This window comes from Cyrtonyx montezumae, unplaced genomic scaffold (assembly GCF_038088225.1).
Source record: "Cyrtonyx montezumae isolate F1298 unplaced genomic scaffold, pur_monq_1.0 scaffold_3, whole genome shotgun sequence".
Taxonomy (NCBI): Eukaryota; Metazoa; Chordata; class Aves; order Galliformes; family Odontophoridae; genus Cyrtonyx; species Cyrtonyx montezumae.
The window spans coordinates 50,088,989-50,115,347 of record NW_027072034.1 but is presented as its reverse complement, the minus strand read 5'-3'; the positions used below and the strand labels follow the sequence as shown (position 1 = coordinate 50,115,347).

General features: G+C 37.8%; 2 protein-coding genes across 6 annotated transcripts in view; one reads left to right on the top strand and one right to left on the bottom strand.

The window, feature by feature from the left end:
• TAB3 (TGF-beta activated kinase 1 (MAP3K7) binding protein 3) overlaps positions 1–22,242 on the top strand; it is a 34,427-nt gene extending 12,185 nt beyond the window's left edge. The window contains exons 2-8 of one of the 5 annotated variants that reach the window (XM_065741546.1): positions 9,259–9,447; positions 10,755–11,886; positions 12,067–12,204; positions 15,010–15,170; positions 16,432–16,525; positions 17,222–17,305; positions 21,540–22,242. In XM_065741546.1, the coding sequence (XP_065597618.1) occupies positions 9,346–9,447; positions 10,755–11,886; positions 12,067–12,204; positions 15,010–15,170; positions 16,432–16,525; positions 17,222–17,305; positions 21,540–21,688 (1,860 nt within the window). In that variant the 5' untranslated portion in view covers positions 9,259–9,345 and the 3' untranslated portion in view covers positions 21,689–22,242. Of the gene's footprint in view, positions 1–9,258; positions 9,448–10,754; positions 12,205–15,009; positions 15,182–16,431; positions 16,526–17,221; positions 17,306–21,539 lie in introns of those variants that run through there. The other 4 variants (XM_065741545.1, XM_065741544.1, XM_065741548.1 and 1 more) reach the window with 4 other exon arrangements.
• The window catches only part of GK (glycerol kinase), a 499,514-nt gene that overhangs the window by 409,946 nt on the left and 63,209 nt on the right, over positions 1–26,359 (bottom strand). The gene's annotated exons all lie outside the window — the stretch shown is intronic.

Here is a 26,359-nt window from a genome sequence, read left to right as displayed (position 1 = left end):
CATGGTCTTTACAATCTATTCATACTGGTATGTAACAGAGTGACTGAAATTCATAAAGCTTCTAGTATGGAGGCTATGGAAATGTCAGAAAAATTGTTTTCCACTCTTGTGCTCTGGACAGAGTGCACAGAAAAGCACAGAAGTTATTTACAATGGGAAATTGAAGTCAATATAATTTAGGGAAAAGTTCAGTGTTGGTCGCTGTCCTTTTACTGCTGCCATCTGTAGTCTCTCAGCATGCCTTTTTTATTAAAAACAAAAAACACCTGATTTAGTGCCAGGCTTTTTGTATGGAAGAGGATACTCCAAAGCTTGTGTCAAGGAAAGTTGTTGGATACTGTTCAAGTCCTTTGAAGCTGTACAATACTTCTGGCAGGAACGCGTTAGTGCATTAAGATGAACAATTTTATTCATGTTCTGATCTTTCCATTATCTATATTGGTTTTCCTGTTTATGACCTGCGATTAGGGAACGAGAGTGTCTTAAGTATCTAGGCTTCCTTGTGGAGCTTTGCCATTGAAGCAGTTCCACAAACAGGGCACCTACAGCTCTACCTGGGTGCTGATTAGTCAAACATTATCCTATACTACCAAGATTTCCCACTCTGGTAACTCAGGTGTAGGACTTGCTTAGGAAAACGCTTCTGCTGGGGTCACATTCATCAGTTATTTTAAGATGCAAATCATCTCTATTTATCCCCCAACATACTTTCTGGGGAGATATCTCTGCATGCAGATGTTTTTAAAAGTTTGATATGGAGTTTTGTATGATGTACATACAACATCGTTATATCTATTTAGGCATATAAATGGTGGCAGACTTGCCATATTTTAAGGTATCTTTTCTGTTCCACTAGCAAATTGGGTACAGCGGTTCCTCATCTGCAGCATACCCTTGAGCATCTGTGTTCCTATATGTGTGTATTTTTAATCTTATCAATACATATGCCTGTATTTATTGTTGTATTATAATGATACAAATAAATAAATTAATTAATAGATACGTTGATACGGTGCTACATATTATGTCACCTCTGGCATGGCCTCCTTTTTCTGACAGTTTCGGAGTATTCATGCTAAGAGTTGTCCAAATGGGCAAAGTCTGTGTTATAGGGGTTCTTAACCAGTTCTCCTGCAGTGATGCAGAAGACAGGCATGCTGTGTAACTTGTCTGCTATATTTTATAGCAATTAGACGTGTCATGGAAATTCAGGCCACTGGACGGTGGAAACTTAAACTTTCAGAAATGGACATTGATGTTTTCTGGTGATTAGAGAGTATTTTGGTTCATGTTTCTCTGCACTTAATCTTTGAGCTGCTCCGTACTGAGCTGCTTCCTTGTTTCTTCTTTGTCTGCCCCCTCCCTATTTCTGTCTTATTTTTTGTTCCTGTTTGTGTGTGCTTCTCCACTTCCCTCCTCTGTTTCCTCTGTGTAGAGTCATATCCTCCATTAGCGTGTGTTTGCTATGGATCCTGAAAGGAGATTTTTCTCATCTTCTCACTTGACTATGCGTTTTTCTAATCCAAGGTTTTTCATTTAGTTAAAGGTGACCAGAGTGAGGCAGGGTTAGCAGCAGTCAGGCCGGAAACAGTGATGCACAGGTGTTTGCACCACTTTCTTTGCTTTGTGATCTTTGAACTGGTCCTCTGGGTATAAGAGTTATGCCAAATACAATATACGGGCAGCCTTTATAAAACACGTTGCTTTTGACATTATTGTCAGTTATATGAGCAGACAAATCATTTAAGTTGAAATTAATGCTTGTTTTATCTTTGCATGAAAAGGAATATTCTCCACCAGTGTAAATACGTTTTGCGATCAATTTCTTTGTGGTGTGGTAGAATGAAAAAGTTTGAGGCCGGTGCTGTTACGGAAATTGTCTGCACTGTATCCTGTAGTGCTCTTGTGTATAGGCAGTTTTCCACAGGATAGAAGTCTTTGAGTTCAGTTAGTGTACCTAACACAGAATATATTCAAGATTTGTCATATAAAAACCTGTGGAATACTAATCAGAGGAATTCTGCTCATCTGGTTATTTTTAACTATAATTTATGACATTATTGCTATTACATCCGTCAGAATTTAATTATGGCTATTTCAGAAGCTGATGATTGAGTTGAAACAAATTTTTTTTTAAGGTAGAAAGAAAAGAAAGTGGCTGTACTCTTAACTTCATTGTGAAGTTTTTTGCTGTGGGCCACCCAAATAAATTGAATAACTGATGCTATACCACTGAATGCATGAAGTGCAGCTGTGTGCCTTTGTGGAAATGCAAGCAATCTGAGACACAATCTGACCTGATTGTGCTGCTTCTACTCTGCAGATGGGCAGTGGCTTCTTTCAGATTTATTGATAGCAACTCATTTACATAGAGAAAATGTTTTAATACGGCAGAGGCCGAACAACAGCGAAGGTGTAGAAGAATTAAACATTTAGGTTAATTGTTTGAATACCAATTTGCACGTGAAGCAGTTGATTTCTGAATGTGGTTAACTCTAAAATCGTACAGCTTTTTTGTGACAAAGTGACACCATGGTATTTTAAAATCATGGCTCTTGTCTTCAGGCTTCTTCAAACACCTGGCTTCATTGAATGCTTACTATGAGCTCCTGCAGAAAGAGGAGTTTTCATTTTGTGGAAGTCTTGCAGGAGGCCTCATGTTTTGACAGGTGTAAATGCTTCTTACATCAAAACCCATTCTTGAATGTCTTACGAGCGAATTCAAAGTGTGGCAGTCAATTTGTGATGTAGAAACAGGGGTAGATGCTGAAAATCACTTATCCTTTTGAGCATCTCTTTGAGTGGGACAGAATTAAATCCCTCTGAGAGGAATGCTGGTTGAGAGTCAAATCCGTAAGCTGTAGGTAATTCTCCCTTCATTGCAGTACTCAAAAGCATATAATCTGTGAGAAAATTTAATGACACTTTTGAGAAGGAAGCACTTTCTGGAGTTACTGTGTCTTAAACAATATTCCAGTATTTTTGCAGTTTACCAGCAAAGTTTCTCACTAGTATAAATCTTGGCTTTTAGTAGCTGTTAAACTTGGAAGTAGGAGTAGCAAAGTGTACTTCAGTGGACAGATGGATTTGTAATATGCCTTTTCCCATACTCATCAGTATATGTTTGATTTAATATAGTCTCTTAAGGGAATATGTATTCCTTCTGACTCTCTTTGACTTCTAAAATAGGATGTAACCACAGGTGTGTGTGTATATTATATGTATAAAACATTATACGTAATATTTATATGCTATATATATATAGGTAGATATAGGATTATAAAACTGCTTGTAGCAGGGCCAATGTTTGGAGTTTCAGAATTAGGAAATCTGGCTGTGGTCTGGTTTACCTCGAGGTTTTTTCCACCCACAGCCAGCCTATAGTTCACAGATATTCAGTCAGTAATCACAGGTGTTATTTGCTGGCAAGAATGTCAGTTCATCGTCCTCCTGGCTTTTGATACCGACCTCATAATTATGATAAATCTCAAGGTTATCTTTTTTGGCATACAAACTCAGTTGTGCTTACTGCTTTTAGTTTCACTTGGTATTGTGCAGAACACTTCTGGGAAGTTAGCACTTGCTACTTAGTCATAATGTTCCTGAACTGTATCAATGCATTGAGAATTTGCTGTGTTATAACTGTTACATGGCGAGAGCTGCATCCAATTGTGTAGTAGAGCAAGAGAACCGTAAATATCTAATAAAGTATTTACTAATACTTAACATCTTGGCTAGTCACCCTATTAACAGCTTACTTAAAGGATGCTTGCTAAAAGGCTTATCATTTTAACAGTTACGTAGTCTTCCCATTGTCAGTCAGTTTTTAGTATCTCTTGCTGTAATGTTTTGTGGAGTACCCATAAGTGTACTCCAGATTATGGAGATTTGACTTTTTTGTAGCGAGATTTTTGACTCCTTTTTGTTGCAAAGGAGTGGAACAATTAAGTTTTTAGTTCTACTTTTAATGTGGTACCTGTTGGTTTTGTTTCTTCTTTGCAAACACCGTGGTGGGTTTTTTCTTATGCCTTCTGGCAGTGATGGAAGAGGAAGAACAGTAGATAGCATCTAAATGGTCTCGTGTTATCTGGTGGTTTACAAGGATGGCAGACCATAATAAAGAGAAAATAATAAAGCAAAGCAAATACCAGAGCGCACAGAGCAGCACTAGATGTGCATCTAAAAGGAAATAGCACTGATTGTAGCTCCTGCTTTTTTATCTAGCAGCAGATATTGTTAATGTGCTTGCCCATGCATTATGCTTCAGTGTTATTTCCAGGCAGTCTCACTGGTGTATATAAAGGATTTCCTCTATCCTGGTTTCTCCTACATTGGGATTATATGTTGCCTTTTGTGAGGTGAAGACAAACCACATTGTATCTGTATGTTCCTCATCTACAGAAACTGCTAAAATTGTTTTCGAGCATGGTTAACCATTGATCGTTGCTTTACGCTCCTGGTTCATGAATGTGAGCTAGCAGTACTGTTGCCATGCTTGCTTTAATGAGTTATGTTCTGTGTTGGTACGTGGGGCTGTGGTAGTCTGTCAGGTGTCACACCTGTGTAACTACACAGGGAAACAAAACCAATAATTGGCAAGTGAGCTTGCACAACTTTACCACTGTGTAAGAAACCAACTGGTCAGCAATTTGTCAGCTGTTTTCTTTTGCCATATACTCCTTTGTATTTCCCACCACCTTCCTGCTACCCAGGAGCTTTTCACTCTGTTGATCTTTTATACAAGTGAATGAATGTTCATAAGACAGCTTGCCAAACTCCTCAGTAGTGGTTTTAGTAACTTAGCCAGTCACTTCAGATCAAGTGGCTGCAGCAAGCTGAGCTCAGCTTTGAACACTGACTGCTTTTCTTTTGCTTTGTTGAGCTTAATATGTCTGTGTGAACTGACAAAATGTCTTGAAGTTCTGCTTTATATTTATATCCAGCTCTGCTTCCAGGCCGCGAAGCAACATACTCCAAGAGCTGTGGTGTGTCACACTGTAAATAGAAAGCGCCTCTGTTACTAATGATCGTTCTGATTTGTGAGGTGTGAGAGAAGTTCTCAGAATATATGTAATCCTAAGAGTTATTTTAGCTGGACTGTTATGGAGAAAAGCGATTCTTGTTTTTTGTGATGCAGTATGGTTAAACAGTGTGACTGTGTCCCTGTACAGGAAAAACTGCTGTCTTGGCAGTGCTTTAACTGTTTTTTTTTTTTGCATTTCTGAGATTTTAAGCTGGTAAATCTTCATGAAGTTGTCATGTTCCCATAAAAGTACTCGTCTTGCTCTACTGAGGGGCAGTCGAAAGCCTTAGCTAGATTGGTGACAGCTGTGGGATTAGTTATTTGTTTTTGTTTAATAGGATAGTTAAATGGAAAAAAAAAACCTTTTTTTGATTTGAAGGTAACTGCTTCCAGAGGCTGCTCAAGGATTAGAGGTGTGATTACATGATTGCATCTCTAGTGGGGTCACGTGCCAGGCCTGTTTACAAGGCTATAATTGTGTGCAGATGCCTGTTGAACAGTAGGTATGTGTGGGATGGGATGCTTTCAAAATAAAGATGTTTTTGTTAAGTTGATCCTTGTAAAGAAACTCAGCTTGAATGATGTTAAAATGTTATGGTCTTTACTTATGCAGTGTGTTACTTATTGGAAAAGAAAAAAAAATGTTGCTGCTTGACAGCTTTTCTACAGTGTGTCATCGTTGGAAGCACCACTGTAATTATACACCTCAGCATCTGCTTGAGTATTGAAATACAGAAGTGAAATTGGGATGTGATTGCATACCATTGTAGAATTCACTGGCCAAACCACGTTCTTTTGTTAACACCGTTTATTTGTTAGGTAAAGACCAAGATGTATTAAATCCTCATCTAATTCACTGCTTTCTAAATCTGTTAGGTGAGCTAATTCCCTCCTTGTCTTCTCATGATTTACTATTGGCATGCAGTGTCTGGAGAGTATTTTAGCCTTTGGAAGCACATAACCAATGTGGTAACACAGATGAAGAAAGAACAAGTATAATCATGTCAGTAGTACAGAGCTGGCTGCTTGTCATCAGTTGCTCCTTTGTCATTTTCAGAAATACTTTTTGTACAGAATTATATTAAGAGGACCACGGGGAGATGACTTGGAGTTGGAAGCAGAGTTTCTTCGGTTCTGACCTCTTGCTTGTAGTGTACCTTCTGAGCTCAGCTGCCAGTCAGCTGTCCTGTAGTATTGCAGCCACGTTCTCTAATTCCAGTATGATCAGAAAGCTGTTGTGGATGAGTTGTAACATAGTGCAGTGGGTCTGATCTCACTGCTTGTTCATGCTGCCTCGTAAGCAGTAAATCTTCAAGGATGGTAATCAAAGCTCTGGATGATTCTGGGGGCTGGTGATTTGCCTACAGCTATTCTAGAAGCTAAGCTAATATCCACCACTAAGCACTCTGCATACGGGGTAACTTTTTTCAAGGAACTGTAACAAATGTGTAATTCACCTAATGGTTTTCAATTTACTTATGAGTCTGTGCAAATAAAAGCTTTTGAATTGTTTACCAGTAGCACAATTTCTTGGAACTTGCCCATTGTTTTTATTCCCAAATAGTAAAAATTCACTTGCTCTAGATGCTGAATTTGAGTGTTGAAGCTGGCATGGGTGTTGTTTCAACGTTATGAGATACTGGAATTTTTTCACCCAGGAAGTCTTCACCATCTTTCTTCTGATTTAGGGTTTAATAAAGAAACTTCTAGTAAGTAGATTAATCTCTTTAATGTACCATAAATGTCTTTGTTAGTGGTAATGGAGCTCAAATGTTTCAAATGGTAATAAAGTCTTTCAGTTTAGGGAAGATAACAGATTTTCCATATCATCTATTACCCATACAACCTGTTGAAGGTGATCTCCACGGTTCAGTACCTGGATGACTTCTAGACAGGATTATTTCTGTACATCAGACATCTTGAATTTAGGCATACAGAAAGAAATAGTCCTGAAACGAGAATGTAAACAACAGCCACTTATTAAATACAATTATAAATGTTTTTATCTGTACTAAATGTATATTTCTGTTCCTAAGCACTCAAGGTGCTAGAAGCTTGCCGTGTACTTTAGTAATACTAATTTCATGTAAATTAAGTATAATAATCCTATTTTTTGTGTGTGTGTGGTTGGGTTAAGAATGCTGAGTGCCTCTAAAAGGCATTTCAGATGAGGGGAGGGTTGGTTGATTTTTAATTTTACTTTTAAGATAGAATAAAATAAGTAAGTAGGGAAAATGCAGTGACAAAAGTAATTTCAAGAACTGTTCTTCATTTATCATGACCAAGCATGGAAATATGGTTTGAAATTATCTCACAGATTGAAATCATCTCAAGAAGAGGGAATATGATACGTGACACATGCTCACAACTTTTCTGTTTAACAAGCTGTGGTGGGTTTAATGGCTAGACGCCAGTTGCCCACCCTGCTGCCCTGTCTCTCCCCAGGAGAAGGGAGAGAATACAGTAGAGCAGCTTGTGGGTTGAGATAAGGACTGGAAGATCAATCAACAGTTAACATCACGGACAAAACAAACTTTCCTCGGAGAAGATTAATTTCTTGCAAATTAATAATAGCAGTGAGAGTTAAAAGCGAATTAAAAACACCTGTCCCCTCATCCACCCTTGTCTGCCTCCTGCCTCTGAGCATTGCAGGGGAACAGGTCAGTCCATAACGTTCTATCTCTGCTGCTCCGTGTTCACTCTATGCCTCTGCTGCACATGAGGTCCCTCATGTAGCACAACTCGTGCTCTGAAGTTAGTTTAGGATAGCTTTGGGAAAAAAAAAAAAGTTAAAGAGTAAAAGTTAAAGTTAAAAGTTAAAAAACTGATAGGTGGAATTGTATAGGACTGGAGTGGTGCTTTGCATAATCCCCAACTTTCACTTGTGGCTTCCATGGTCATCTCTGTTTTACCACAGCATGGTCAGTTCTACAGCAGTATCTTTTAATGCCTTTGTTTTTATGTCAGCCATGTACATAGCTGAAAGGAAATTCACATTGCTAGAATTTGAGTATCCTCAACTTTTAGAAGTTGAAGGTGAAGTGACTTGCTTTCATTGTGTCTTGTGAACTGCTCTGTGAACTTTCAGTAAATAGAAATGTACCTCAGCGTGTCCTCAGCCTGTGCTTTTGCCATGAAAGAGCATCTTTGGAGAATTGCTTTTCAGGAGGTTCAGCAGGAGCTTGTTGTGTCCCTCTTGTCTTAGCTCTGTTGTCTGCACCATGATGTGAACCCCTGGCTTTCAGCTGCACTTCCTTTGGCATTTGAAGGGAGACAGGATGCACTGTGATCATACACTGCAATAAACATACACTGTATCTTAAATCAACAGAATAATTGAGCTATCTCGGTGTTTTTTAAACCTCTCATTTATCTTGGAAGTGTATGATATAACAAAAATAATACTGGATGCTAGGATGTATTGGATGTAATGGAGCAGCCCTTCATGCAAAATCCCGTGAATTTTTACTTAGGCTTTAACTATCTGATGATTACTGCTGTGATGGTGAGCCATGAGTGAGAAAAGTATTTACTGACTCAGATAGTTTTTGCCTTCTAGTGCTCCTTTGGTACTGGAGTATCTTTTTGCTCTCAAATACAAGAATCCTAAAACAGAAAGAGGTTGGCTTTTGTCACTAATCATGTTAGAAATTAATATAATTACTGCTTTACAAAAAACTTAAAATATTTGATTATCATAGTCCTAAAAAGGACTTATTAAAGATGTTTAACTACTATTGTGTTTTGCAAAAAATACTTCCAACCCTTTGAATTTGTAGTGATGCAAAAGAGTTTAAGTCCCATTACTAAAGAAATGTTTTTGGATTATTGTGCTACTTAATTTTCCAGCTTTTTTTTTTTTCCTGACATCTTGCCTTTGTTCTTTACAATAGTGCTTTGTAACCTTGAATGTTCTGCAGTCTCCAGATTTTCACCGGGAATAAATTTGTAACAGTTTTGTACAGGTCAGATTAATGTAAGTCATGTCTGTGTGGTGCTGCACGATGTTCTGAGCCAGAACATTTCAGTGGAATGTCACGTAGTCAAACCTATGCTATGTTAAGTGTTTTGTGATTAGAATTTGAGAAATGATGATTCCCACCATTAATCTTAAGCTGTTGTCTTTCTTTATATCTGAATCTATAAAAGTGCTAGTCCTTTATTTATACATGCAACTGGGGAAAGGAAGGAAAACTGTTGTCCTAGCTTAAAAATATCTATTTTCTTTCTTACAGAAAATGCCGGAAGCCTCAGAAGATCATAACCATTGGAAGGTCTGTTGACTTCCATTTGTTGATAATCTAGAACATCATCTGTCTAGCATGGCTCAGGGCAGTCAACAACTCGACGTGCAGGTACTCCATGATCTCCGACAACGTTTCCCTGAGATCCCTGAAGGGGTGGTATCTCAGTGCATGCTGCAGGTATGGTGCAGAATTTAAAGGAGTCTCTGTAGTTTATTATTGAAACCTTCATAGTAGGCTACTTAGACCATCAATTTTCATCCCTTTGGTTTTATTTTGAAGTGATGGAAGACTCTGCTGTTTACTTTTTTTAGACGCATAGATGTTACCATTTTTCATTACATTTGTGATGGGCTTCTTCTTCCATAATAAGGAACTGGCTTACTGGCTTTACCTAGGGGGTAAGGCTATTTTTGTCCTCAGTGATGATGAATTCCTCTAATTATGTAGTCCTTCAGATGGCACGCAGCTGATGGTGTAGCAATTAGCCTTTTTTTTTTTTTTTGAGGCTGATGCCTTGATGCACTGGTGCCAAATGTTCTGTTTTTAAATGTGTGTGATACATCTGAGTATTCCCATCAACTGCTGGATTCTGGCCGGGCAGCTTGGTGTGGAGGAGAAATAAGTTACTAGAAGTATCTGTACAGTGAAAGTCATACAAAATTAAAAGCTAGACTGTTCTTTCTTGTTGTATTTAATAGTATATTTTTATCTGAATAGATACTGAATGTCTGTGTTAGTCAGACAGTCAAAACTTCACAGGATTTCATTGTGTCATCCTCACTGTAGGATTAAGAGTTCAATAATATGAGTATGCTAATATGAGTAGAGAGGGGAAGAAAGGAAAGGGAGTGTCCCATTTTACATTTGATTTGATTCATGATTTAATTGTTGTATATTCAATTGCTGGCACCACAGAACAAATCAAACCCTTACAAGGGTTATTTGGTTTCAAGACTGTTGAAATTTATGTCACAATTGTAAGGGGCCTTAGGGAATTACCAATATGTTTTCAAGCAACGCTAATTTTATATAGAGAAGCTGACTTAAAATGTTAGTTCTAAACTTTCAGGTACATAGAGGTACTTAGATAACATTTTACTGTTTACCTGTGTCTTTGTTTGGACTACCCAGAGTTTGCAGTTTTAGTCTAATTTAATTCTGTGTTGTTAGAAACAGTTTATTATATATTCCTGTTCTTTGTCTTCCCCCAAAGTGGACTTGATTTGATACTTAAATGACATACTGTAGGCAATGTTACTGCATCTACCCTTTTGCTAGGTATAATGCGAGCTATATACTACTTGCAGACTATGACCTAGTAGGTATTATTTTTGTTTCAAAAGTCTTCTCTGTGTCATCTACAGTGAAACATTATGCCTATACTGGACTTGATTGCAGCTCCAGTTGAATGCGTATTGAACTTTGAACAGTTTGTTTTGTTTCTTCGCTATTAAGCGGTAATAGTTGTCCCTTCTTATTTGTAGAACAACAACAACCTAGATGCCTGTTGTCGAGCCCTCGCACAGGAGAGCAACAAGTACTTATACATGGAGTACCATAGCCCTGATGACACCAGAATGAATAGAAATAGCCTTTTGCACATTAATCTGGGTATTCATCCTCATACCAGCTATCATGCAGGGGATGGAGCTCAACTTAATGGTGGTCGTACACTGGTACATAGTTCAAGTGATGGACACATTGATCCACAACGCACAGCAGGTAAACAGCTGATATGCTTAGTTCAAGAACCACATTCTGCTCCCGCTGTTGTGGCAGCTTCTCCTAATTACAATCCATTTTTCATGAATGACCAGAATAGAAATGCAGCTACTCCTCCTCCACAGCCACCTCCACAGCCATCTTCCATACAACCAGGAATGAACACGTCTGCTATGCAAGGCCCTCCTCCCACGTATATGCACATACCTCGGTACAGTACAAATCCCATTACTGTTACAGTATCACAAAACCTCCCCTCTGGACAGAGTGTACCCAGAGCTCTACAAATTCTTCCACAGATTCCAAGCAATCTTTATGGGACTCCTGGCTCTATTTATATTAGACAAACATCTCAAAGTTCTTCAGGACGACAGACTCCTCAGAATACACCGTGGCATTCGTCGCCACAGGGCCCAGTTCCACATTATACTCCCCGTCCTCTACCTGTGTATCCACATCAACAGAACTACCAACCTTCTCAGTATTCTCCTAAACAACCTCAGATCCCTCAATCAGCCTTCAGATCACCGCCGGCATCCCAGTGCCCCTCTCCCTTTGGCTCTCCTCAGCACCAGGTTCAGCCTCAGCTGAGTCATCAGAGTTCACATGTTTTTATGCCCCCTAGTCCCTCAAATGTCCCTCCTCATCCATATCAGCAAGCATCGCAGACTTTTCAAAAACAAGGCAGTCACTCTGTATCGTATCTTCCTCCTTTTGCTGGACCTAGTTTATCCAAAGGTTCCATGAATAAAATAGAAATTACAGTTGAACCACCGCAAAGACCTGGGACTGCAATGAACAGAAGCCCTTCACCAATAAGTAATCAACCATCTCAACGAAACCAGCACCCACTGTATGCAGCCACTACTCCTCCTTCAAGCTCTCCATCAAGAGGTATGTCGGGTCAACCCAAACCTCCATTTAGTGTTAATCCAGTATATATTACCTACACTCAACCAACTGGACCTACAGGTGCACCAACACAGTCTCCTCGGGTAATGGTATCTCAGCCAAACCCAACTATTTTTAAAATCACAGTAGGTCGAGCACCGACTGAGAATCTTTTAAATTTAGTGGACCAAGAAGAGCGTACTGCAGCACCAGAACCTATTCAGCCTATTTCTGTAATCCCAGGATCTGGAGGAGAAAAGGGAAGCCATAAGTATCAGAGAAGTTCTAGTTCTGGATCGGATGACTATGCTTACACTCAAGGTAATCATTTTACTGTGCACGTTGCTGTCTGTGAAATGCATTTTCAGCTTGATTTTGTTACTTATTAAGTGGGAAATACCAAACCGATACAGAGAAGAACAAAAATAACAACAAAAATAATCTAATTAGTTTATATTCTTTCTTTAAAAGATTGTACCAAATATTGATCTAAACGTAAAGAATTTTTGAAGCTCAGAAAGTTGCTGTGCTTTTAACAAAATAGGTTTTCTGAAGAGAATGCTACAGCTAACATATGCTGCATGTCTGGTTTGGAACTTCTGCATTTAAGAACTATGTTATTGTTATATTATTTATTATATAGTTTATACGGTTTTGTTTGTTTGAAGAACTTTGCAGCACGTAGATTTGTTCAGTACTAGGTCTGTTGTAAAAGCTGAATCAAAACTTTTGTAAGGAATTTTAATCCAATTTATTTGGTTTAGATTGAAGGAGTATTAAATGAAAGAGGGAGAATTGCAACTAAAATTACTTCATGTCAATACAAATCCTTTTGTTTTTTTTTTTAAACAGGAAATATAATTATTTTCAAGAACTTCTTGCACTTAGAATTTTCAAAGAAATAGCTTGGCAGACAGGCTTTAGGGTGTGTATTCTGCATAGGGACAGAGTGTAGTTAGTTTTAATGCCATACATGAGTAAAGAATTAAAAATGTAGTTGAAAAACAAGAAGTAATGAAGTTTAACCTTTAGCTGAAAACGACTTTTCTCATGGTAACTTGCTTTCTAGATTTGAAATGGATTTCAAATTTCAAATCTAGAAAGCAAGTTACCGTGAGAAAAGTGGAATTAAATGAAGTGGAATTAAATGAATCAGACTGCAAGCATTCAAACAAATCAGTTGGGTTAATGACACAGTGATTATCAGCAGGAAATTTAAAGAATGTGTTCTGTTTCTAAATCGACATTTGAAAAAGAATTGCTTCCTATATTTCTCTTTTCAGCCACCATCTCAATTTGGGAGATCTGAAGCAATGCTTGTAATCCTGTGCTGTAGTTCTTGATTTCTTATTTTGCTTTGTGTCTGTTCAGCTATTTTAGCTTGTCGACAGAGCTATCATTAATACTCTTCACTACCACTTAGAGGCCTTAAGAGGAGTATCCTTGAAAGGTTAATATAGGGAACAAGATATCTTAATTTCCGTCTGGATAGAACCATTGTGAAAACTGTTACCAAAAAGCCATTCTGGTGTCTGTACTTGAACTGTTTCTTTGCAGCAAGAGTCAAGTTTGATCAGTTGTACTAAAGCATAATGCCAAGCTATGTAATGAAGCCATATCCACTATTGGATTAATTTAATCAGGAAAGTCATGGGAAAGCAGGATATGATTTTAACAGTGACAAATCTTACAGCTGATATCTGAATTTCTTTTTAAAAACATTGTCTCCCAAACTCTATCTCTTGAATGACTAACATACATTTAACTTAGTCAAGATGAGAACGATTTTGTTTAGTAATATTGGAGCGTGTATTATAAAAATATCTGATGTTATTCTTCAAGAAGATTTATAGTGTTTATTCTTTGACTTTGAATTGCTGGATCCATACAAGTCAAAAGTAAGGTGCTCTTGTTTTGCACTGAGTACTGACAACTGATAAAAGTACTGTCATTTTATGCCCCGGCTTTTTTTTTTATCCTCTTCTGGTAATCTGCATCATACTGTTGCTTATTTTTTTATCTTTTTATTTCTCTTTTTTTTTCCCCTCATCTAGTATGCAAGTATTTCTTTTTTTTTATTTGCCAGCATAGAAGTGAAGAAATGGACAAGTGCTGGCCAGAACTTAATATGAAGTAGCATTTTTCAGATTCTATGGTGCCTTTGTATAATTGAGCAGTTTGATGATTGTTACTTTAGTAGCATACCTGCTTGAATACTGGCAGCAAATTTCTCTTATTTTTCTCTGTCCTGGTAGACTTTCATCAGGTAAAAATACATGGATCGGAGAGTGCTAAGCATTGCACTAATTAACTTGTCCAATTTTATGTCATGATGGAATACTGAGGAATATTTACATGCAAAAATTCATATCATTTTCTAGGTAGTCAGAACTCTTTTATTTCAGCAGAGAGAGATGAGAGGGCAGCAAATTGTAGAATTAATGACTTTGAAGGACCTCAGCTCTGCCCCCAGCTACATTTTTTTTTCTTTGTTTCCCCTTCAGGATTCACGTCTAGTCAGTTTTATTGAAGTTCTGAAGGTCTGCCTTTGAACGGTGATGAACTTGTAGGATTGAGAAACTTAGTACACTCTGAAAAGCTAAAAATACTACAAGATAATATTGTATGGTCTGTAATGGTACTGAAAGAAAAAAAACCCACAGCTATTCAGGACTGACATTTGGCTGATGTCTTAAGGCTGCTGTCTGACGCTACTGAACGCCGGCTATGAAACGTGTTATCTTCTGATCTTACATCTGGTATTTGATTTTCAGTCAGTATAGCATTAACATAACTAGATTGCTGTTTCATCCTGAGAAGCTTTCTCCTTGTGCAGGTGCCTTTGTATTTTTGAGATGAGAAAGACCAAATGCAAAAAAAGAAGCATTGACCAAAATGGTAATATCAACTTTGAGTTACTAAAATGTATTTTTATTCCGGAAGAATCTTATCCAAAACTGTAGTTCATTTGGCATGAAAGCATCTTCACACTGGTATTTGATTGCATGTTTATGATCACTTTTTTTTTTCCAGAACGATCACTTGTGAATATTATATATAAACTAAGAGTTTGGTGTTCCAGTATTTTTTTTTGTCAGTAATTATTTCTTCCATGTGAAAAATTAGCCTTGCTATTACATCAGCGAGCAAGGATGGAGAGATTAGCAAAGGAACTGAAGCTTGAGAAAGAAGAGCTTGAACGCCTGAAAGCTGAAGTCAATGGTATGGAGCATGATCTAATGCAGAGACGACTTCGAAGAGTTAGCTGTACAACTGCAATTCCAACAGTAAGCGATTTGTTAGTATTTTAATTCAAGATATAAATTTATTTCTTATCCTTTCATAAGCTAAAGTATAACATACCTCCAAAATCTTCAGTGTTTGGAAATGGTTTTTCTCTAAGTTCTTGGCTTGTAGGGAGCCACTTCTTGTAATTTAAGAAATGTGCATCCAGCTTTCTTAGGTTTCAGAACAGAATTTTTGAGAACTGTGTGCTTTTTTGGGCCATGGAACAGATAGTTACTTTCATAACAACCTATGACAGTGTACATCCAAGTCTGTTTATAGAGTCTGAGCCATATCCAGCTTGGTTGTTGATGTAATTTTGAATGGTTTTTCATTGTATCAAGGTATTTTGCTGTTTGGGTAGCCGCATCTCTTAGACGTTCCATTTCTCATTTGGTGTATGTAACAGTTCACTAGTGGTGTTGACTGAAATAGCCTGTACCTCACTCCACCTTTCCCTGTTACTTCTTCCTATCTCTGTGTCTTTTAACCACTAGTGACTCTAGCCTGGATATCTGTATGACCTTGATAAGAGAACTCATCTGACTGAAAAATAGCCTTCGATTTATGTAGTTGTTAGCCAAATCACTTCAGTCTTGTTCGCTGTGCTCTCATAAACAGTGCAGACAGATGTAGGCGGGAAAGCATACTATGCTTTGGGAACAATACATAGGCAGTTAGCTGCTGAAGTATGTAGCTGCTGTGTGTCTCATCTGTCTTAGGTGTTTAGAGTGGCATCTGGCAGGTATGGTCCAGGCAGGAGTACAGAAGACACTGTCTGAACATACAGGAATGATGTTAGGAAAACCAAAGCCCGACTTGCCCTGTACTGGATCTGGCCAGGGATGTCAAAGATCAGAAGTTTAAGTGAAGTGCAGTTCATGTTCCTTTTCCAGATATTTGCAATGTAAACTGATGTAGCAAGTCATCATTTTATACAGATTTTAGTAAAGAGTGTGATTTTGTAGACTTGTGTAAGGCAATGCCTTTTATGAATGGATTTTAGTATTAACTTGTTCATTTTCGTTGGCTTGTTTTTGTTTTTTCTTATCACTGCTTCAAGTGCCAGTTGGAGAATGTTTCTTAAGGAAAGAAATTGAGTGGCAGGAAGGGGACGACAGTGTAATCTTGGTTGTTTTGTTCAGCACCTTCTCTATACTCAGTTTCCAATAAAGCTGTTAACATAGATATTGCGCTGTTATCTATATGTTCGATAAGATGCTGACTCTCCTGCAATTGCTGTCTTGGGTTATTTTTCCTTAGCCTGAGGAAATGACCAAATTGAGAAGCCTCAACAGACAGCTCCAGATAAATGTTGATTGTACACTGAAAGAAGTTGATCTCCTTCAGTCTAGAGGTACAGAACTGATGGTTTTTGAGAAACATAATTTAAATGTAGTGTATATTTAAATATGGATATTCTTGGACTCAAATACAAATATAATGTTCTGTTTTAATTAACTTATTCTCAGTTTCAACCTGGTAAACTTGACTTGCAAATTTCTCTGTTGGTACATTACATTACCAAGTAGACAGTGACCTTGTCAAGAGTGAAGTGAATATTAATAATCCCTAGCTGAAGGTTCTTTACTTAATGTTTTTAAATTACCTCTGACGAAGTGATACAAATCAGAAACACAGGTAGCCACTGAGAAGCTGGCAATTCTATTTAGATATTTAAAACCCTTTCTGTGACCAAAACTTGACATAAATACAATCAAATAGATCCAAAATGCATAGTCCTCCTTTTTTTTTTTCCTTCTCTCTTTTTAACTAAGGCTATCATACAGAAAGATTTGAAATGTCCCAGGTTTTAAAACACTGCAGAATGTTGAACTGGAATTATCGTTCAGTATGGGATTAGCTTGCCAAAAATTAGTAGAATCAACACAAAACTGGACATATGTGACAAAATATGTTTGGGGGAAAAAGCGAGAATAACATGTAATAGTAAAAAAGATGTGTAAGATCTGCAGACTCTAGATATTCCTGGCACTGGTTAGACGTGTAAGTGATGTTTAAATTATAATTTCTTACTTATCTTTTCTAACAGGGAACTTTGATCCGAAAGCCACATGTAACTTCTACGATAACATAGAGCCTGGTCCTGTTGTGCCACCAAAGCCATATAAAAAGGGTAGGTCAAAAAACAAACATCAGCTTGCCATATCTGCATTGAGAAAGATGTTTTACTTTTTTTCTTTATATAAAACAAACCAAGCCTTGTTTATATAACTGCTGTAATCAGGCAGCTTGTTTCTAGTGTGAGTTCTGTTACTGTGTTCTTGGTAAATACTGATATTCACTATTGGAAAAGGATTTGAAAGTATACAAACTCATAACACTTTACCTAGAGCTTCCTAATTATATTTTTAATAAATATTTTTCGTCTAGAACTTCTACACCAGGAGTTCTTTCTGTCTTGTAATGTATGTTTTAGGATTTAATAGTTAAACTTCTTAAAATTTGCATTTATACTTATAATTAAAAACTTTAACTTGCCTGGCTATGCTTTAATTTTGTGTTCAGAATATGAGTTTCACAGTAGTAGCCCTGAAGTTTGTACTTTTTAGAGAGCAGAGAGCATGAGATAATTTAAGAATTGTGATAAAATAAGTTTTCTTAGATGGGTCTGCGTGTCCCACTTAAACAGGTTCATTATTGGTCTCAGAGATGTTCTGCACTATTTGAATAGCATATAGGATTTCAATCCTGCTTAGGCCCTGAGTTTTATGTCCACACAGGAGCTGCATATTCAGTCTTAGTTTTGTGGAGGTTGAGTCAGTGTGTCAGAGTGATTCAGCTCACGCTAAGCAGACACCTAGTGGCTGCATAGCTCAGTAGCACTCTGCACTCGAGTGTGTATGAGGGGTCCCTTTGGAGCAGAATCCTACATTTGTCTCAGTTATTCTTTGCACAGGTGTTTGGTTGGCTGTTTTTGTTTGATTGTTTTTTTTTCTTCAGTTGGCTCTTGAATTCTGTTGAAAGAATTAATTTCAAATGTTAGCAAATGTTTTTAAGTACTTTATATCTTACTACTAAAACAGCTTATCCAGGATCCTGTGCTCTGTGCTCTTTTCTCTGAAAATGTTGTGTGATGAGTTCATAATACTGCCTCCTCTTAATGTGAGCAGTGTGTACTAAAAATACTAGTGGAAAAACTTACTTTTCTGATTTAGTATTTTTATGCTCTGTTTGAAAATCCAAATTTAATTTTTAATAATAACGATAAATAATATAGTTGCTAGTAAGCACTTTTCCTCCCTCTTCTGAATCGAGTACTTTTCCCTTTGATGTTCTAAAATGCCTGTGGAAATTTTAAAAGGCCTAGGGCTGCTGCTCACCTGTGTATCAGTTTAAAAAAAACCCACCTTGAGATATGTTCCCTGCACAAGTTCTAGTGCACAGTGAAGATAGATAGCATCAGGTGAGCAGTGGCACAAAATTCATGTTAAATTGCAGGGATGGTGTGGTTGATTCAAGGTACTCAGTGATGTTTAGTGAGGTGCTCCTAATTACACTAGTCTATTTTTTTTTTTCTTTTTGAGCAAAGTAATGTGCAAGACTTGGATGAAATACATGATTTTACTGACAATTAGAATTACTGTTGTGTAGGAATTTGTTGTGACTTAAGACTAGCTTCCAGGTTTTGTCCATCAACTTAGCAGTGATGTGTGTTAGGGTTGGTATTTTGTATTTTGAGCTCAGCTTTTAACATAGACCTGTCAAATTCATTTTTTTTTTTTCCTAGAAAACCCCATTCTCCTTACTATTAAGTTATTAAGATATGGATAGACAGGCAGGTGTGGACAGACAAGGTTCTGCTCTGTGCTTCAGGCTGGCTAGTCAACATGAATGCAGTCTTCTGCCCACACGACTTGCTTGCTTAGCGAGAATCTGTTTAGGCCACATGCTGCTAATATGGTTATACTGCATCTGGACTGGATAGGGCTTATATTTAAGCAAGGAGGATACTTTTTTTTCTCTTTAAGTATGTTTTTGTAAACAAACCTAGGTGTTACTTGCACTGTTGTTGTCAGCCATCTGTTAAATTTCTGAGCAGATGATACTGAGCAGTGTGTGCACTTTGAATCACAAATTGCAGTGCTTTATTTTCTACAACTTAAGTTGTTTTTGTTTGTTTATTTTTAATCTGTCAATGTCTGTTTAGCAGGTGGATATCTTAACCTTTCCTTCTAAGTAATTCTAACATTGTTTAGAATATTAACATTTTGTAAAATGTTGGATTTCCACATCTTGGAAAGTTTAGGTTTTTTTTTTTACCAGAGATTGCCTGATGATTGAAGTGTTGGTAGCAGACATCAGAAATCCTTTCTTGGTTCCTTCATGGGTTGCAATCAAATACGTGTATGATTATGTATTTATATGTACTGATGTTTATGTGAATGAAAACAGATTTAAGTGCTACTTAGCACATGCTGTTGAAGGATCACCTCTCCCAGGTTCGTGACCAATGCTTTCCAACAAAGAGGAAGTCAGGCAAAATTACCTGAAAGCTTGCCTGGGTGAACCAGGAGCTAGCCAAACTCAAGCATAAAATGTAAGCATTCAGAGTTTGGAAGCAAGGGCAGGTAACCATGGAGGAGTAGAGATACTATCAGAGTATCCAGGGATGGAGTTAGTAAAGCTAAAGCCCAAATGGAATTGAATCTGGCCAGGGATGCAAAGAGCAACAAGACTTGATAGAATGATCCTTTGGTGGGAAGGGACCTCGAAGACTGTCTAGCTCCAGAACCCCGTCATGGACAGAGGGGCATTTTCCACTAGAACAGACTGCTCAAGGTCCCATCCAACCTGGCCTTGGAGAAGTCTGCATCAGTGACAAAAGGGAGACTGTGGGAAATATGGACTCTCCTGAATGAAACAGAAGAGCTGATTACAGGAGACAGGGAAAATGCTGAGGTACTGAATGCACTTTGTGTCTCAGTCTTTACCAGTGAGACCAACCTTCAAGAATGCCAGGCTGCAGAGACCAGGAGGGATGTACTGTTGGTGGAGTGGGCCAGGCCAGGGAGTACTTAAGCATACTAAACATTCGTTAGTGATAGAATTCACCTGTTAATGCTGAGAAAGCTGGCAGATTTGATTGAGGTTGCTCTGTATGATCTTTGAGGAATCGTGGCAACTCAGAGAAGTGCCCAAAGACTGGAGGAAAGCAAACGTCATTCCTGTCTTCATGAGTGGGAAGAAGGAAGACGTAGGGAGCTACAGGCCTCAATCCTTGAGGAGGTGATGGAAGAGCTTGTCTTGAAGACCCTTTTCAGACCCTTGAAAGACAAGAAAATAATCAGAAGCAGTTATCATGGATTAATTGAAGGGAAGTCATGCCTGTCCAGCCTGATAAGCTTCTATAATAAAATGATCAGCCTGGTAGGTGATGTTGGATGTGAGAGCAGTGAACCATTGCCTTCCTGGATTTAATAAGGCCTTTGACAGTGCAGTGTAAGACTGTGAATGTGATCAAGGGTGTGGAGCACCTCTCCTACAGGGAGAGGCTGAGGAAGCTGAGTCTGCTCAGCATAGAGAAGAGGAAGCTCAGGGCGATCTCAGCGTCTATGAATACCTGAAAGGAGGGTGCAAAGAAGGTGGAGCTAGACTCAGTGGTGCTGAGAGGCAAGACTAGAGGCAGTATTCCACCTAAACATTAGGAAGCAGTTTGACACTGTGAGTGACTGAGTACTGGCATGGATCATCCAGAGTGAGGCTGTGGAGTCTCCTTACTCAGAGATCTTCAAAAGCTGCCTGGACATGGTCTTGAGCAGCCTGTTCTATGTGTCCGTTCTTGAGCACGGAGTTAAACCAGAGTTCTCTTCTAACCTCAGCTGTTCTGCAGTTCTGTGAATCTCCTAGTTTTGATGTAGGCCTGTCATTTTATTTTTATATTGCATGTTCTTCCTCCTGGATAAATGCCAGAAAATAAACAGAAAGTATATTGTTGGTCAAACTGTTAGGAGGATCTGATTTAAAGCTGTCTTTCACTTCAGATAAAAGGAAGTTTATTGGAATTTGAAGCGTGGTAGGAGACTTAATAGACATCAGGTCATTCTTAACAGGATGATGTTAATGGATGGAGTGCTAGTAAGAAACTTAATTTGTTAAGTTTTAAGCTATTAAACCTTTAGCAATATCATGGACGTAACAGTAGTGACTTGATTTTGTTCTAATGCAGTATGGTTAAGTGGCTCTTCACAGAAGTGAAATACTTAAAATAATCAGATTTCACAAACTGGTTTAGATGTGCTATAGGAAATAAAAAATGTTTTATCAATACAGAAAAATTACCCATCCTCCTCCTCTTCTCAAATAAGAAACATTTTTTTTCCCTTTTTTAAAATTTTTTATTTTTCTAGAACATCCAAACAATTCCAAGCAGACTGCACGGACTCAGCCAAGAGATGAAGACTTTGAAGGGGCTCCGTGGAACTGCGATAGCTGCACCTTTCTAAATCACCCAGCACTAAATCGCTGTGAGCAGTGTGAAATGCCACGATACACTTGAAAAACAAGAAGGGGCTGCATTGGGTTGAAAACAGGCTCTCAAGCTGACAGCTGTAGGAGAAGGAAACATGGGGAACCTTTCAGTCCATTTGCCCAGCCTTTGCTCGTCTACAATCTTCATATTGCAAAGGGTTGGAGGAAATGTGTTAAGTCGTTTCTGCTTTGTGACACGCTAGAAAAGAAATAAGGGTGAAATTCTTTCTTATCCTATTACAGTGAACAAAGCAGAAAAGAAAACCTGAAAATATAAAAGGATTAATTTCAGGAAGAATGTATGCAGGAAAGCAAATAACTACTGGTGTTTAGTCCTGTGGTTACAGTTACTGCTTAGTAGCTCTTAAAAAAAAATTAATTTAAAAAACATCAAGTGATAGGACTCTTAGGAATGGTGTGAAATGTTACACTGAACCCAAAAAACTGAAGAGCCAGAGTTGATTTAACTTGGCTACAGCTAGCTGGAAAACAAAGGCTCCCTGTGCTTCTAGATTGTAAGCTAATGAAAAAGAAGACAGGTAAATGCAACCATTAATTTTTCAATGTATAGAAAGAGAAGGGAGGGGAAACATAAAAGACCCTTCTTGTTGTTTTTTGATTTTTTTTTTTGTAATTGCTGCTTTTTACAGGGTAATTTATGTCTACAAAAAAATTACTGTTTGAAATAGTGACCTAAGGTGACTAGACGAGATACTGTGTGAGTGTTACAGAGAGTTTAAATCAGAGGTAATTTTTTACAATCCCTTTTGCATGTACAGTGCTCACCTGGCTGTGTCAACACTGGTAATAAACAAAGAATGAGTTGTACCATATTGTGGATGAAAATACTACCGCATGCGTTCATTTGGCCGTTGTGTCTAAAAGCCAAAAGTATGCTTTTATATACAACAATTTTCTAAGTCTGTGCTGTAGCAGCACGGTGACTTATGCCAAACACAAACTACCCCAGATTTGGTTTGAAAGACTCAAGCTCAGCCATGATTCTGTATCAGAAGCATTTGTACCCAGTTTCTTAGGCTCTTTCAGCTTTCAATTTATGAAGAATTTACAATGTTTACATCGCAGAGGGTACCTTGTGCCCCAGTTCAGAGTTAGCTGAAAAATAATCAATTAGCTCTTCAGTTCAGGTTTATTTGCACATTGTTAATAAACCAGCCTGTATAAAGTAGCAGATGGCAGATCTTGAAGAAAAAAAATTACACACTGCATTCTTTTTTGTTTTGATCAGGAAGTATTTGCTGTAGGTTGAAGAACACAAGACTTGCAGCTGAAAATCATACTGGTACTTTCATGCATACGATATACTGTATTATAAAGGTGATCTCCAATTTGTCTGAATGCTTCGGATTGCTGTAATAAAGCACTCATTATTTTTGGAATTGAACTTGGTTTTGGGCAGCTGGATGATTGTGTTTCAAAACTGCAACTGAGTAGGAGGTTTTGTGTGCCCTTCAGAGGCCGGCACAGTGCATTTGAGCTTTTATGGTGTACTTTCTTCAAGAATCAGAGATGAAACCAAGCATGTCAGCTGAGTTGTGGTAATTGACTTCACTTCTGTGATGCAGAAGCTGACCAGGAGAGATTCAAACTATTTCATTGTAGATTGTTCTTAAGGCAGCCCTATCCATGTGATCAATTACCACAATTCATTTGATGCGTGATAATATTTTAAGCTGTGGTGGAACAATCACGTGTCTGAATCCTTATTCAAAAGCAGGCAGCACTTGTAAGAGGTGGGTGGTGGAAAATGTATCTCAGCTTCATTGCTCAATCTGGTGTCTTCTCTCCCTGCATGTAAAGATGATGATAAAAAATAAACTGTGACCTTAGATGAGGAACCAGTATTTGATCTGGCATTTTTCAATATGTTCTTGCACTAATTAAATCTTCAGCATAATTTTAAATAAGCTAAAAGAACTCCAGCAATCAGTGCGCACCACTGATGGGCAAAACAAAGTCAAAGGCATCAGAGAGAGTTTCTGTCCCTTCAGACCTTCTCTTTTATGCTGTGTGAGGGGGGATTGCCATCCACGTAAAGTTTGAAAACAACTATTAATTGTGCTTGTGTAAGTGAGCATGTTGACAAAAGTGGTATCAAGAAAACAGATGAGCAGAAACGTTACACCTAGGATGAACAATACCACTGCTGTTACTGGCTGTATAAATGAATTACTCGGAACGATGCCAGTAACTTCATGACTTTTCTATCCTGATGCCTTTGCCTTTGTGTTATTCCAGTTTTCTATTCATTTGTACTTCTGTTGAAATTCTAGAAGCGTTCGTTTGCTGGAATACAAAATGACAGCAATTAAAATGGCAGTCAGCAAATGAGAGTAGGTGTTGTGCATCATTGTAGTTGTCATTTTCAAGCAGAATAGATGCTACTTCTGATTAAAGTGTGTGCAGTCCAGTAATTCGCTGGTCTGAAATAACAGTAAGTGCATAGTTTCTGGCGTTAATGGAGACCCATTAAGTCTTAGCCATAGCTTTACCAGAAGAGAAGGAAGGCTGCCTTGACACCAAGATACTTTTTGGAAGACTGAGTGAGTGCCATTAAAACACAAGTGAATTCCATTGTACCAACAATTTTACTCCAGTCATTCACTTGCTCTCGTTTGTTGTTTGTACAAAAAAAAACCCTCCATTGTATTCCTTTACTTGTAAATGCCCTCGCAGAGACATTAATAGTGCAGACTTTACATGGTGCTTAAATATTTTTAGTTTCTTAGAATGTAAACTGTATTCTGAATGATGATGATTTGTTTTCCTTCTGAAAGCAGGTGCTGCAGGTGATTTTGCACCCACAATGAATTGTAGATTATGCCAAAAAAACAAACAAACAAAAAAGGTTGGTTTGTGTAATATTTATTGAATGCACATGAAACCCTGATGTCAGCTGGCATATAAAAATGCACTGTATTGTATAAAACTTTTGTGTGTATGTGTGAATGGTGGGATGCTGATGCCACTGTGTCGAGTTAATGCACTACTTGTATCTTCTTTTTTTCCTTAATGACGGAGCTCTCCCTCAAATGTGTTACTAGGTTGGTAGAGTTTGTAACTACTCAGACGTTGGAACATTTGAAGTGATTTCACCACTCACTGAAATTTTATAAAGCTAATTTTATATTTACTGTGCTATTAAGATGAAATCCCTATAATTATAGAATACTACTGTAGTTCTTTTAAGAGTTTTATTTAGAGTGGGGCTTGTGGAAAACGATTCAGAGTATAGCAAACCAAAAAAAAAAAATTCTGAACTTTCAATCTACTTTTAATTCGATGTAATTATTAGTCTTGTTTGATTGAAGAGGAAAGGGGTGTGAAGTCAAGCAAAAGGAAGTACTTTGTAAAATGTAGTCTTAGATCAGATTGAATTGTGTATCTGTGTGTCTGTGGTATGTGTGTGTTTCTCTTGAAATCTGGGAGCTGTGGTGAAAAGGTGTAATAATTCTTAAAAGAGCTGGTCTCAGTACTTTCCGAATATGTTATGCTACGAAACTGCATTTTTTAAACAATACCCTTTCAGTTATTTTATCTCTCCCGGTTATACATCTTTCTCATTTCAATTTCTAAGTACTCTTACATTTTAAATTGATTGTAAAACCCCTTTGGAACTGAAATAAAAATACTTGAGTTGAAATAGAGACAAGAAAAAGTGAAAACAAAGACGAATGTTTAAAAAAAAATAAAAAAGAATGTGATGATATTGTCATCAGGATGATAATTGCTATTTGAAATCCAGTGATACACCCTAGAATGTGAAAACGACTATCCTGACAAGAAATGGACCGTTGGACATAGACAATTCATCAGCTTCTTTGGCACAATAGAACTGATGTGCTCCATACTACAGCGACTCTCCATCCCGTTAAGAAAGATGATGTGCACAATTACACATCTCATAGTCAGTACTGTTTCTCTGTGCTGCTGCGTTTGTTTTGTTTCAGAATGTCAGCGTTATTTGAAGCTGGCCGTGACTGACCTCTGCCAGATTCTTCAGTTTGGGGCTTTTGTTGCTGTTTATGTCCATAGATATTAATGCGACTGTTTTATTGGTTTTGAATAATCATAAGTCAGTGGAGTTAATGCAATATTATAATCCTGGACTTTCAATACCTTTGGAAAGATTTTAAAAAATTGTGTTCTTGGAATTTATTTATTTATGGTGGCACCAGTGTATCTAATCCATATTTCCTGCTGTGTGAAACCCTGTTAAATTTTTTTCATTAAAACAAGAAGACACGATCTTGTTTAATCCTGTATATATGGTGTCTACATTCTAGACTTGTGTATGCTGTGAATGAACTTATTACTAAGAGTTGAAATTGTATAAAGGCATTCAGAGGCTATGCATGCATGGTACCTCCAGAAAGTGCATACTCCAAGTTGCAGATTCCTGCAAAATAAATTAATAAAACTAAGCAAACAACACATCCTGCATTTGTTCTTGTATATGGTAGGAAATATTTAAAAATACAGCCTTTTTGCTTTCATCATCAAATTGTCTCTAGTCTTCCACTTGATCCCGCAGCTATAGGAAATTTCTTTCAGGGGGTGGGGATTTTTCTTCTTGTGATCAACATGATTCTCATTAGGCAGTGGCTGAATACTGAACTGAGATCCAAATCCTGTTTTTCTGAACGTCGTCAGGTTGTATTAGCAGGAGTCCCGTTAA